At 33.5% G+C, this 11,258-nt stretch overlaps 3 protein-coding genes and 1 long non-coding RNA gene across 6 annotated transcripts; 1 reads left to right on the forward strand and 3 right to left on the reverse strand.

The window, feature by feature from the left end:
* Window positions 1-1,186: 1,186 nt before the first annotated feature.
* LOC145158664 (uncharacterized) lies at window positions 1,187-2,146 on the reverse strand. Its single transcript, XM_079077525.1, has one exon. It carries the CDS (start codon window positions 2,144-2,146, stop codon window positions 1,187-1,189), a length of 960 nt encoding a protein of 319 aa, XP_078933651.1.
* Window positions 2,147-3,164: 1,018 nt separating this feature from the next.
* Window positions 3,165-6,593, forward strand: LOC145161443 (transcription factor ICE1-like). Of its 3 annotated transcripts, none has more exons than XM_079080956.1 (5): window positions 3,165-3,547; window positions 3,822-3,947; window positions 4,224-4,394; window positions 4,815-4,934; window positions 6,485-6,593. In XM_079080956.1, exons 1-4 carry the CDS (start codon window positions 3,470-3,472, stop codon window positions 4,920-4,922), a joined length of 483 nt encoding a protein of 160 aa, XP_078937082.1. In that variant the 5' UTR covers window positions 3,165-3,469; the 3' UTR covers window positions 4,923-4,934; window positions 6,485-6,593. The 3 variants fall into 3 exon arrangements, with proteins under 3 accessions (XP_078937082.1, XP_078937083.1, XP_078937081.1); XM_079080957.1 differs by lacking the exon at window positions 6,485-6,593 and adding an exon at window positions 5,013-5,651; XM_079080955.1 differs by lacking the exon at window positions 6,485-6,593 and having other exon boundaries at window positions 4,815-5,651.
* Window positions 5,036-8,881, reverse strand: LOC145161442 (BTB/POZ domain-containing protein At3g56230-like). The gene is made up of 3 exons (XM_079080954.1): window positions 8,555-8,881; window positions 6,465-6,641; window positions 5,036-5,608 (listed from the first exon to the last, which is right to left on the reverse strand). The coding sequence occupies exons 1-3, from the start codon at window positions 8,720-8,722 to the stop codon at window positions 5,150-5,152; spliced, it is 804 nt and encodes a 267-aa protein (XP_078937080.1). The 5' UTR covers window positions 8,723-8,881; the 3' UTR covers window positions 5,036-5,149.
* Window positions 8,882-10,520: 1,639 nt separating this feature from the next.
* On the reverse strand, window positions 10,521-11,258 carry LOC145157108 (uncharacterized). The gene is made up of 3 exons (XR_013737093.1): window positions 11,187-11,258; window positions 10,979-11,072; window positions 10,521-10,875 (listed from the first exon to the last, which is right to left on the reverse strand). It is a non-coding gene; the product is annotated as an uncharacterized LOC145157108 (long non-coding RNA).

The following is an 11,258-nucleotide window of genomic DNA, read 5'->3' on the forward strand; positions in this document are numbered from 1 at the left end:
CTCACAGCAACGCCACCCCTTTCTTTCTTTGTCATAGCCTATGAAAATACAACGAACAGCTTTCTTCTCCATTTTGCTGCGTAGGTGGTTAGGAACAAACACATAACACACACAGCCAAACACACGGAAGTAACTTACATTAGGCTTCTTGTTCCATAATCTTTCATATGGTGACACATACTTTAGACCCTGCTGAGGAATTCTGTTAATTACATATGCAGCGGTTTGCATGGCCTCGGCCCAAAAACGTCCTGGTATGTTTTTATCATGCATCATGCTTCTAGAAACTTCACCCAGGTGCCTATTTTTTCTTTCGGACACCCCATTTTGTTGGGGTGTATTTGCACAAGTTAGTTGACGCTTGATTTGGTGCTTCTTCAAATAATCAGCAAAATCAGATGCGAGATATTCACCACCATTATCAGATCGTAAGCACATAATGCTATGTTTCAAGTCTCTTTCTGCTTCTCCCTTGAAATCTTTGAATTTATGGAACACTTCTGACTTTTCTTTCATAAAATACACCTAAACATATCTAGAGTAATCATCGATAAATGTTACCATGTACTTCAAACCTTTGTTGGATGGCTGCTTTACTGGTCCAAAGACATCTGAATGTATGAGTTCCAAAGGCTGTTTTGCTTGAAAGTTAGACTTCTCAAACGGTTGCTGATGAGCTTTACCATATTGACACCCGGCACAGACAATTTCTTTGCTTACTTCTAACTGTGGCAGTCCAACAACTAACTTCTTCTTCATCATCATATCTAGTTTGTCATAACTTACATGACTTAGTCGCATATGCCACAAATCTGAAGTTTGGTTCTTCTTGGTCTTTTCTACATAAGTAGTTTCAGCGGACATAACATAAATGGATTTGGATCGATGCCCATTCAACACAGGTATAGACTTAGTTTCAAATTTGTCATATACCTTAACATCATTGGGTCCAAAGACAACATAATGACCTGCAGAGGCGAGTTGTGCAACCGAAAGTAAATTCTTCTTCATTCCTGGTACATGATACACTCCTGGTAACATTAACTCCTTCTTGCTGTCTTCAGGTGAGAAGACTACATCTCCAATATGAGCTATAGGAAGCTTAGAATTATCAGCAATGACCACCACTTTACTTCCTTCATATTTGATTGGATCTTGTAATCTTTTCTTTTCTCCTGTCATGTGATTAGAACATCCCGAGTCGACTATCCATTCCTTCAAATTTGGCTTCATCTACCTGGGCTATTAGAGCTTCTGCATCCCAGGCATCTTCTTCTTGAGTAGCCGCTGCATTTCCTTCTTCATTGGACCTTGTGGGACAATTTCTGGCTATATGACCCTTCTCTCCACAGTTATAGCACTTGAAAGAGGACCGTTTGTTGTGATAACGCCCCTTATTCTTATTTCTTTTATCATGATCACGATTCTTGCTTCCAGAGTCAGACCCTTTATTCTTATCTTCATTGCGTTTGGCATTCTGACTTAAGCCTCCCTTATACTTGTTTCGGCCTCTATCAGCATACAGTGCTTCTTCTGTGGTCTTCTCAACACCTCCCCCTAATTGCTTGGCTAGGGTTTCTTGAGCAGTCAACATATTTTCAAACTCCACTAAGGACGGTTGAGTCGGCCACCCTTGGATCGCTGCTACAAAACTCCTGAATTCAGGTTTTAAGCCATGAATGATGATTCTTTTCATCCGAGATTCACCAATCGGAGCTTCAGGATCTAATTCTCCAATTTCCCTGCACGTAGCTTTCACCTTATGAAAATATTGAGAAATTGATAAATCCTTTTGTGACACAGACAAAAGATCATTCTCAAGCATTTGGAGTTTTGTGTCGTTCTTCTTAGAAAACAAACTGAGCAAAGTTTCCCAGGCTTCATTCGGTGTTGCAGCGTCCTTTATGTGCTCTAGAACTTCTTCTTCCACTGTTGTCTTCAACACAAATAGAGCTTTGCCTGCCTTGATCTTCCACTTACGTAGAACACCATTGTTGTCTTCAGCCTCAGGTTGCTTTGTCTCTGATCCCTTCACAACTTCCCACAGATCTTGACCTTGCATGTAGGACATTATGCAAGTAGACCATGTGTTGTAATTGTGATGATTAAGTTTCTTCACACCACCGGCCACCTGTAATTCCGCCATTAACCTGGATGCTCTGATACCAGATTGTTAACCTCGAGCCTAATAGACACACTCACACACTTGCACACAACAGATTAGGCAAAGCAAAAATACAGAGGAAGTTTTGGTTACACACAACTGATGTGTATTATTCTCTGAAGACTTGAATACAAAAGGAGATTATCACACGCCTTATAGACACTACAAGGAACGTGGATTAACAAGCTAGGAAACTGAAAGTAACTTCTAAACAGTTTTGACTAAGGAAATAACTAGACAGAGAATAAAGATAAACATAAAATAATAAAAGTTGATCAGGTCTTCTAATGCTTTGAGGTGTTGTACGTTCAATATACTACACCACCGCGGTTCCATGTCACCTCTCTGTTGGTTGCGGGGCTAATACATCCAATGACCTTATAAGTATTCAAAAATATCAAGTCAATCTATAAATAATTATTTGTATTTGGAAACATTATTATTATTATATATAATATATGCGTATCATTAGTGTTATACTTTTTTTACCCTTCAATTCCAAACAAGAATCACGAGCTTATGATTCTTTTCCTCGTCAGTCCTCCCCGTGTTACCATTGTCTAGTCTTCCATATCCCTTCTTTTACTAATATGCCCTCGGTACTCTTTTCAAAATACCCAAATACTATTATTAATTAATCAAACATTATAATTATTTCCAACTAAGGATTAACATATATTAACCTATATATAGGCAATAAACTTAACGTGAAGATTGTAAAGACTTGCATATTTAAGGAATAGTAGCCAGGATAGGCATCATTAAATTTCTAACGACGAAAAAAACATATTAAACACCAGGTATAAGTTATTTGTAAGTTCTGAAGCAGGAGTCAAGAAACAATTTGCAACGTTAATGTCGTGGTCCTCCTTGATACCCTTATATTCACGCAATTCGATCGGCCAATGAGAGAATTTTAAATTCTAGATTAAACTTTCATATATTTGTCTGTTAACACATATATATGTTATTCGAACTTAAAAGGTGTAGAATGAATAAAACCTAATGGGTCATGATCACCTTTTTTTTTTTGTATTTCTTGGGATTTACACAAAACCAAGTATAGTGTTAAAACTGAATAAAAAGTTGTAGGAATCCGAGGACCATAATTTGAGGGAGTATTTGGTATTTTAGTCCAAATAGAGCATAAAAGAGCCATGTGTGACTATTGATCAATAACAAACACGTCAGTGATCAATGATTCGAGAGCTCATCTTCTCTTTATAATAATAAGATTCAGAGATAGTTGCTGCAGCTTGATACTTGATATTCAAAGGAGGAATTAAAAGAAGCAATTAACTAAGCATGGTGTCAAGAGAGCACAAGAAAGCCACACTGCATGAGAAGCTGCAACTTCTTCGTTCTATCACAAACTCTCATGCAGTAATTCTCTGATCCGTTCCATTCATTGGCTTATAAATTTTTTCATCTTCTTCAATCATGCATATATATGCACAAAAACCCTTTGATTATCGAAAGAATTATTATATTTGTTCCCTATATATTATGTAGTTTTTTGGTCATCTCTGTTCGATCTTTGATTGGTTCTATATGTGTGAAATCCGATTAAGTTAATTAGTTGAAACCCCTTTAAATTATAGCTTTTAATCATGTATATAATCTGAACTTTTAAAAATCTATTATATACTTGTTGCAGAAGAACGATTCATCGATCATACTAGATGCATCCAAGTACATCGAAGAGCTCAAACACAAAGTACAAATACTAAATCAAGATATAGCAAGCGGACAAAGCTCAAGCTGCCAGAATTCATGGCCCGTGGTACTATATATGTATTTTCATTAATTAATGTTGGATTCGTCATGTCCCTATCAATATTCTTATTTTATGAGTTTCAAGTTCATTAACTATACGAGTGTGACTCGTAAGATGTATAAAGATTAGAGATGAAAGAAAATTAGGTAACGAATGAAGCTCCATAGATCACTTGTCGTTATTCATCTTTTTCTTTAAGACACGCAAATTAACGCCTTTTTTTGTAATTGAATCCATCGTTTTTGTTTGTATATGTTAATGATCATGTTTTATCTGTTGCAGGTAACAGTTGAATCTGTAGAAAAGGGTATACGAGTAAATCTCTACTCAGAAAGAAGCTGCCCAGGTCTACTGGTCTTTGTTTTGAAAGTTTTTGAAGAATTGAGTCTTAATGTATTGGAAGCTAGGGTTTCTTGTACAGGCAGTTTTCACCTAGAAGCACTTGGAGATGAGGTACTTTAATTCATGCATGAACTTATCACTACTATACTTTTCAATATCACACACACACACACACACAAACAAACATGTAAAGCTAATAGGGAAAACCCCAACATGTACATTACATGGTTAATTAGGCTTTTTTTTACTAATCAACACCAACTTAATTTCTGGAATTTTAATTAATGTATATGGGAATTTTGTCGTTTTCATGTATGAATTTGAATCTTTAGCACTTCTTGATAAGTTTCGAGATTGGGGTTCTTCAAGTTGAACGATTATCACTAGAGGGCCCATGTCTTTCCTTGATATCTTAGTTTTCTATATATGAAAACATAATTTGTGTTTTAAGAAGGTTTTGAATACACGAACTCAAAGGCCTTACAATGTCATTTTAAGAAGCGAACTGATGAGAAGGACTGGTTTTTGTAGAGTGACGAAAACGGTGAAATCATAGACGCCCAAATGGTGAAACATGCAATCTCAAATTCCATTGAAAACTGGACCCAAAACAACCATCATCAAGGGCAAGGCTGCTAAATCATGCATCCGGTTTGCTCTAGTTTCATCAATCTTGTTCATTTTTGTAGCTAGCTATGCTTGAATTAATTCCTCTATGTTCATAAACAGGTGTATCTTAAATCCATCGTATGTTTCAAAACAATGTTTTATCATATAAACAAAAAGTGATAACATGATTCTGTTGTTATATAATAACTAAATACGTATAATATATAGTAATAGTATGACAATTAATTAATTGTAGCTCAAATATCACTTCTTCTGTTTTTGATTTCCAAAAAGGAAGCCCTCGTTATCTGAACAGTCAGATGTGGGTTCTTGAGTGCAAACACATCAAATCTAGCTGCAAAAACTATATCCTCCATGTTCTTAACAACAAAACTCAATGCAGTCTCCTTAAGGTTGCGATTACAAGTAGTATCTGAAATCTCAAGAATGTCAAGTGCGTTATTCGTGTTAAGGATTTCAAGCATTCGGTTCTCACAAAATTTTTGTAAGAATGGGATTTCATATTTGTCAGCTGCTATTGATAATGAATACAGATGTTTTTCGAGCTTTTCTTTGGCCAAATCACCACTATAAAGGAATTCCAGTAAAGATTCGATTTCTTCATGGTTTAGTTCAGGGAGGGTAATAGTGTCATTTGGTGCAGCTTTGCATCCATCAGAGTCTAACATGTTTCTAAATATGTTCGACCTCGTTGCCTGTACATGTTACAATAATACATCAAATCATGAAGTTACAAAACGATATATATATATATATATATAAAATGAGTGATTTTGTATTTAAAAAAAGCTCTTACTGACAAACTTAATGATATCGAATTTAAATTGCTAGCTCATATGATTTAAGGGTTTAAACCCAAGATTAATGGGCCACAAACTCATATAGTTTAAGCCCAAATAGAAAAACTAAATATGTTATTATTTTTTTTTCTAACTATTCTTTTATTATTTTAGTTGATGACAAATATAATAAAAATTTATTAATTTTGTTAAATATGATAAGTAGTATATAAAAAGATGATAGAAAAAAAGAAAAGTAGACAGATATTTTATTTTTGCCCATATGCTAATACATTGCATAATTTCTTTCACACTCCAAAGCCCAAAACAGAAATTAATCTAGACTCTAGAATTTAAAGGTATTTAAAGAATAAGTTTATTTTTCTTGGTAAGATTTATTTCAAATATATTTATTTCTTCGTCAACAATTATTGCAAAATAATGACGTTGACTTTGGTTTTGAAATTATATCTTTTTGTTTTATTAATGAGTATTTAAAATCTTCTTATCGGGTTTTCTTATTTAAAAAAAAGAAGTAGTTCCTATACCTACCAGCATTCTCAATGGTGTAACTCAACTAATAGAAACATATCTTTGATTCTATATATAGTATGTTTATGCAAATTCCTATTTAAATAATATATCAAATATTTAACGAATAATTAAATTGTAGACATGACAATTTGGAGGAATTTACTTATGAATTTGTCAGTTTTGTATGCATATTGAATGATGATGAGTAATTTAAAAAGAGAGGAAGAGTAGTACCAACCAGTAATGCTCTATGTGCAGGTATGGAGGGAGCATCATTACCAGGCCTGATAAGAATGTCTGTATGAATCTGATCTCTAAATGCATCAATGAATCCACTTAAAAATCCCAACTTTTGATTCATTTCTTCTTCCATCTTCCTCATCTCCTTCAACCATTTCAATGAACTCGAGAAACCCTAAAACAATTTCAACATTTTCCTTAGTTTACACCGGTTAACTTTACCATGTATTCACATGAAATTACAAGGACGATTTTACCCTTAACACGTTAGATTTTGAGTTTCGAATATCAATAATAACATTTGGACAAATCAAGGATCGTATATGATGACTTCGACCCTATTGTTTGGGTATCACGAAAAACAATTTGGGATAATGAAGAACAAATAGAATCGGAATACAGACATATTCCAAAATTTGTGATTGTGTTTTTCCGGTGACAACTTGCGTAGAGAAGATGTTAGAAAATCGGGTATAGAATTATTTGGATCAATGAGAATCGTGAAATACTTTCAGATTAAAGCATTTCAAGAGTACATTCGAAAATTTCTAATCGGATAAAACTCACTGTTTTTAGAATGGAGAATGAAGAAGATGTTATGAAGATCTGTACCCAAGAAGATTTCGAAATTGATCATATAACAGGAACTAACTTCCTGTCTTAAAATTGCCATATGGTAGTTATAGGAAAAACAACTTTCCGTCCAAAATTTTTTCACATTACCTGTCACAAACTAACATAAAAATGGGTTTATAACCAAGGTCGTAAAACCGAGTTTATTCCTAAAAACCGGATTTCTAAGGCATTTTTTAGTAGGCTCTAGTTCTGCAACATTCTAATCTACTATATATACATAGAAGACGATGCTTTTAAGTAGACCTGCACATTTGCGGTCCCAGACCGGTCTTGGGTCGGTCTCGAAACGGTCCTATCTTTTAGAGGTCGGTCTCGGAACGGTCCGGTCTTTTTTCAGATCGGTTCCATTCGGTCTTTTTTCAGACCGGTCTTTTTCGTTCTCATCTCTCGATCTTTCCGTACACCATTTTCAGTTCGATTTACGGGTTTTTTTGTTCGGTTTCGGTATTTTTCGATTCTTTTGTTTTGGTTTCGAGTTTTTTCCATTACTAAATATGAGATTATCACCAAAATAATAGATTAAGATTTATTAAAAATGTTAATTTAAATTTAATAAAAGAAAAAATGAAATATATTAGATCGTTTGTGATTAAAAATTGTATAATTAACAGACAAATTATATATTTATAAAGTTTGGTTACAAGCCTATTTTCCCAGACCAGTCTCAAACCGGTCCAGTCTTTTTTAGGACCAGTCTTCGAACAGTCCGATCTTTTTCGGACCGGTCCGGGACGGTCTCAAGCCGGTCTTTTTTCGGTCCGGTCTTTTTTAGAACCGGTCTTTTTTCGGTCCGGTCTCGTTGTAGACTGGTTCGGTCTCGGCCTTTTTTTGGGTCCGGTCCGATACCAGTCTTTTTGTACAGGTCTAATTTTAAGGGTGAAACAGCGCCTCAAGGAATGAACCCAACTTTGTGTTTTTAGCAGGAAAAAATGGGCTCTGCCCCTTAGACCCGCCAGGGCCCAATGGGATACCGCTTGGAACGGTGGAACCCCACTAGAGAGCCCATGGGCCCCGTCTTCTCGAACCCTAATTAATTATTTGAGTGTGAAACTGCACCTACAACCTTGAAAAACGGCTAAAGAAACTTAGCTTCTCTCATATTATATTATTCTGAGTTCTGACTACACTAAAACGTATTGACAAGAAAAACCAACATAAAGATTTTAAATACAAAAACCCTAAAACTAACCCATAAACACAATCACGAAAAGGTATTGTAAGTATGAGAGACGAGAAATCTTTGAAGGTTTTACATGTACGCACCAACACATTAAAATCAAGAACGAGAACCAATGCACCAATTGTTTTTAACTTTTTGGTCGAATTGATTATTTGATCATTTAAAATTACTTTGCATGATCATTTCTATAATCGTATTTAATATTAGTAAAAAGATGATTAACAAGCTAAAATTCTTGAATAGTTAGTAAAATTGATTAACTAGTTAATTACCTTGGAAGAACCGGAGGCATCACCAGATAATTTCCCAGAAAGTTTATGATCGTCAATCTTGTTTGTGATGGCGATAATAGTTTTGGCACCTTCATAACAAGCTACGCATATAGTGTTCCTTGGAGGCCTCAAATTATACGGCATCGTGCTACATACCGCGCAATCCATGTTCTTAATTATTTCCCTTATAAAAAGGCGCCAAATATATATATATCAAGATTTTGAAACCAACAGAAATCCTTATTAAGAACTGAAGAACAAAAAATAAAATGAAATAATGAAGAAGGAGACGAAGATGAAGATGATCGAATGAAGTATTGTTTAAGAGATAATGTGTTGGAGGTTGCTTTTTGAAGTTATATATGGAAGAATCCACAAAAGGAAGCAATTAAAAAATTGCTTTAGTTATAAGCATATATTAATTAAATATTACATCAAAGTATATATATAATCATATATAATTAATTAATGTTTCCCTATTGGAAATATAATGCTGCCTTCCTAAAAGCCACGCTTTCTTTTGTTATATTTTTCTTCCTTCGAGTCATATTATTTTGTTTTGTATAAATTCAATAAAACGGAAATTACTAAAACACCCATGTGGTGAAAGGATTTTCTTTACATCAATATTTATGATTTTTACAGAAATCTATATAACTATCGAACGTTGAAGGGTAATATTGTTGACATTTAAAAAATAAAATAAAATATAGGGAAAACTAGTAAAAAACAAATTTAGTATTATTTACAAAAACGTCTCAATAACTCATTTATTAAAAAAAAAAAAAAAAAAAAAAAACCCTACAATCGAAAATCAAGATGCTTTACAAATAACTCCGTTTTATACTTTTATTTATGTAAACTATAATAAAAGTTCATTTTCGATTTCACTTGCGATTAATTTTATTTTCATGTTTTCAGGAAATTTAAATTATTTTACTTTTGATAAAATTTCAAGATATAGTTACATATTTGCTGATTAAGTATCACTTACTGATGTTGATAATGCAATTTTATCATTACAAGATATCTAGATCATAATTAAATAAACAAATATTAGTATATTAAAGCAATGTCTATAACTAAACAATGCAATTATAGAAAGACAAACAAAAATAACATTATTAGTAGATTAATTCGATTTGATTAAAATATGGTTATTCAAAACAGTGCATTTTCGTTGCATTTGTTTCCACAAAATTACCTTTTTTAAATATTCTTTACACTTGAATAAGTAACAAATCGAAATCACTTACATAGTTACATATCATCATTATCAAAAAATATATATAAAGAGAGCAAACGGAATAATAGTTGGTGGGGGGTATAATTGTCAAATACTATGAAAGATGAGGGGGTAGGGGTGGGGTATCACCAGTGTAGTGGTTAGAGAAGAGAACCCAAAACTAAAAGACTTTGAAAGTGGAAAAAGACATCCCAGCCTTATAACAGCAAACATGTGGTAAGCCAAGCACGTCTTTCGTTACCCCCTAAACATTTATAAATTTCAAAAACCAGTCCCTACCTTTAAAAATTATAAACATTTAAGTCCAGCCTGTCCACATCAACACAATTCCTAATGATTACACTAACTACAAGATTCTCTTTTTAATTATATAGATAGGACCCAATAACCTACTCTGTCTTCACGTAGTGTTTTGTGAACCATGAGATTGTGAAAGCACATATTTGCATTTATTTTTGTAGATTAACTTAAAAATAAGGTTGATTTGATTATCAAATAAGAGATATAAAGGAAAATAAAAGGAACCCGATACATACGAGATGCGACCAATGAACCAAACACAAGTGAGTTAATAGTTGAGATGTGGAAATCAATTAAAAAAACATACTATTCTCGTATTAGGTCTTTAATTCTTACATATTAATATTCTTAAGCCCAATACATGAATATATGCAAATAAGCTTAAGCGCAACTGAAAGTTGACCATTAGCCCAATAGGCCATAAAACTTTGGCCCAAAAAAATATCCATATAAATTTAGCCCTATTAAACCATAGCCCTTAGTAGTTAGTACAATAACTCTATATCAGATATATTACAATATAATATCATATAGAATTTAACACAATATCAGCAAGCTAATTTATTTTATAATGTTAAAATTACTATACAAAGCAAGGTAGAAATATTTGGGTGCATTATTGTAGAAACTATCATCGTCTCCAGTGGATTTAAGGCCATCGCCTATTCCTTATTTCGGTTCATTCTGACGGTTGTGATCAGCTCCACTATTCTCGTAATGGTGGTACAGCGCCACACCAGATAACACTGCCAACGTTAAAGCTTGTGCATGCATCCTATAGTGGAAAACAAATACATATTAATATAACCACAAAGATAAATAAATATAAATCGTTTAAATGCTTCATTAAACAATTGAATAATTTGTAGATTAGAAACCTCGCATGAATAAGCCTAAGGCTAGGCTTAAATGGAGCTCTCTTAGCACTTGTGTAAGCCATTGATGCTCCAATTGATGTTGCCCAAATTGTGCCTACATATACATTTATCAACAACACTCCATTATATTTATTGGTTTGATTATTCAAAAAATTAAATCTATCATTACATTGAATAATAAAAGTTAAAGTTTATAAATTAAACAAACCAATGCTGGTTAGCTTGTGGTTTGAGACCCAAGATTGCAAGCCTTCCATTTGAAAATTTGTTTGGTTTTGAG

The sequence above is a fragment of the Lactuca virosa genome, chromosome 2 (assembly GCF_052849685.1).
Source record: "Lactuca virosa cultivar CGN04683 chromosome 2, Lactuca_virosa_CGN04683_v6, whole genome shotgun sequence".
NCBI lineage: Eukaryota > Viridiplantae > Streptophyta > Magnoliopsida > Asterales > Asteraceae > Lactuca > Lactuca virosa.

What these genes read in the sequence shown, in the direction of transcription:
- LOC145158664 (XM_079077525.1), bottom strand. Translation starts at nt 2,146, where the DNA reads ATGGCGGAATTACAGGTGGCCGGTGGTGTGAAGAAACTTAATCATCAC.
- LOC145161442 (XM_079080954.1), bottom strand. Translation starts at nt 8,722, where the DNA reads ATGGATTGCGCGGTATGTAGCACGATGCCGTATAATTTGAGGCCTCCA. An exon ending in ATGCCTCCGGTTCTTCCAAG is followed by an intron (nt 6,642 to 8,554) that starts GTAATTAACTAG and finishes AAATTGTTTTAG; the next exon opens with GGTTTCTCGAGTTCATTGAA. An exon ending in CTGCACATAGAGCATTACTG is followed by an intron (nt 5,609 to 6,464) that starts GTTGGTACTACT and finishes TAACATGTACAG; the next exon opens with GCAACGAGGTCGAACATATT.
- LOC145161443 (XM_079080956.1), top strand. Translation starts at nt 3,470, where the DNA reads ATGGTGTCAAGAGAGCACAAGAAAGCCACACTGCATGAGAAGCTGCAA. An exon ending in CTATCACAAACTCTCATGCA is followed by an intron (nt 3,548 to 3,821) that starts GTAATTCTCTGA and finishes TACTTGTTGCAG; the next exon opens with AAGAACGATTCATCGATCAT. An exon ending in GCCAGAATTCATGGCCCGTG is followed by an intron (nt 3,948 to 4,223) that starts GTACTATATATG and finishes TATCTGTTGCAG; the next exon opens with GTAACAGTTGAATCTGTAGA.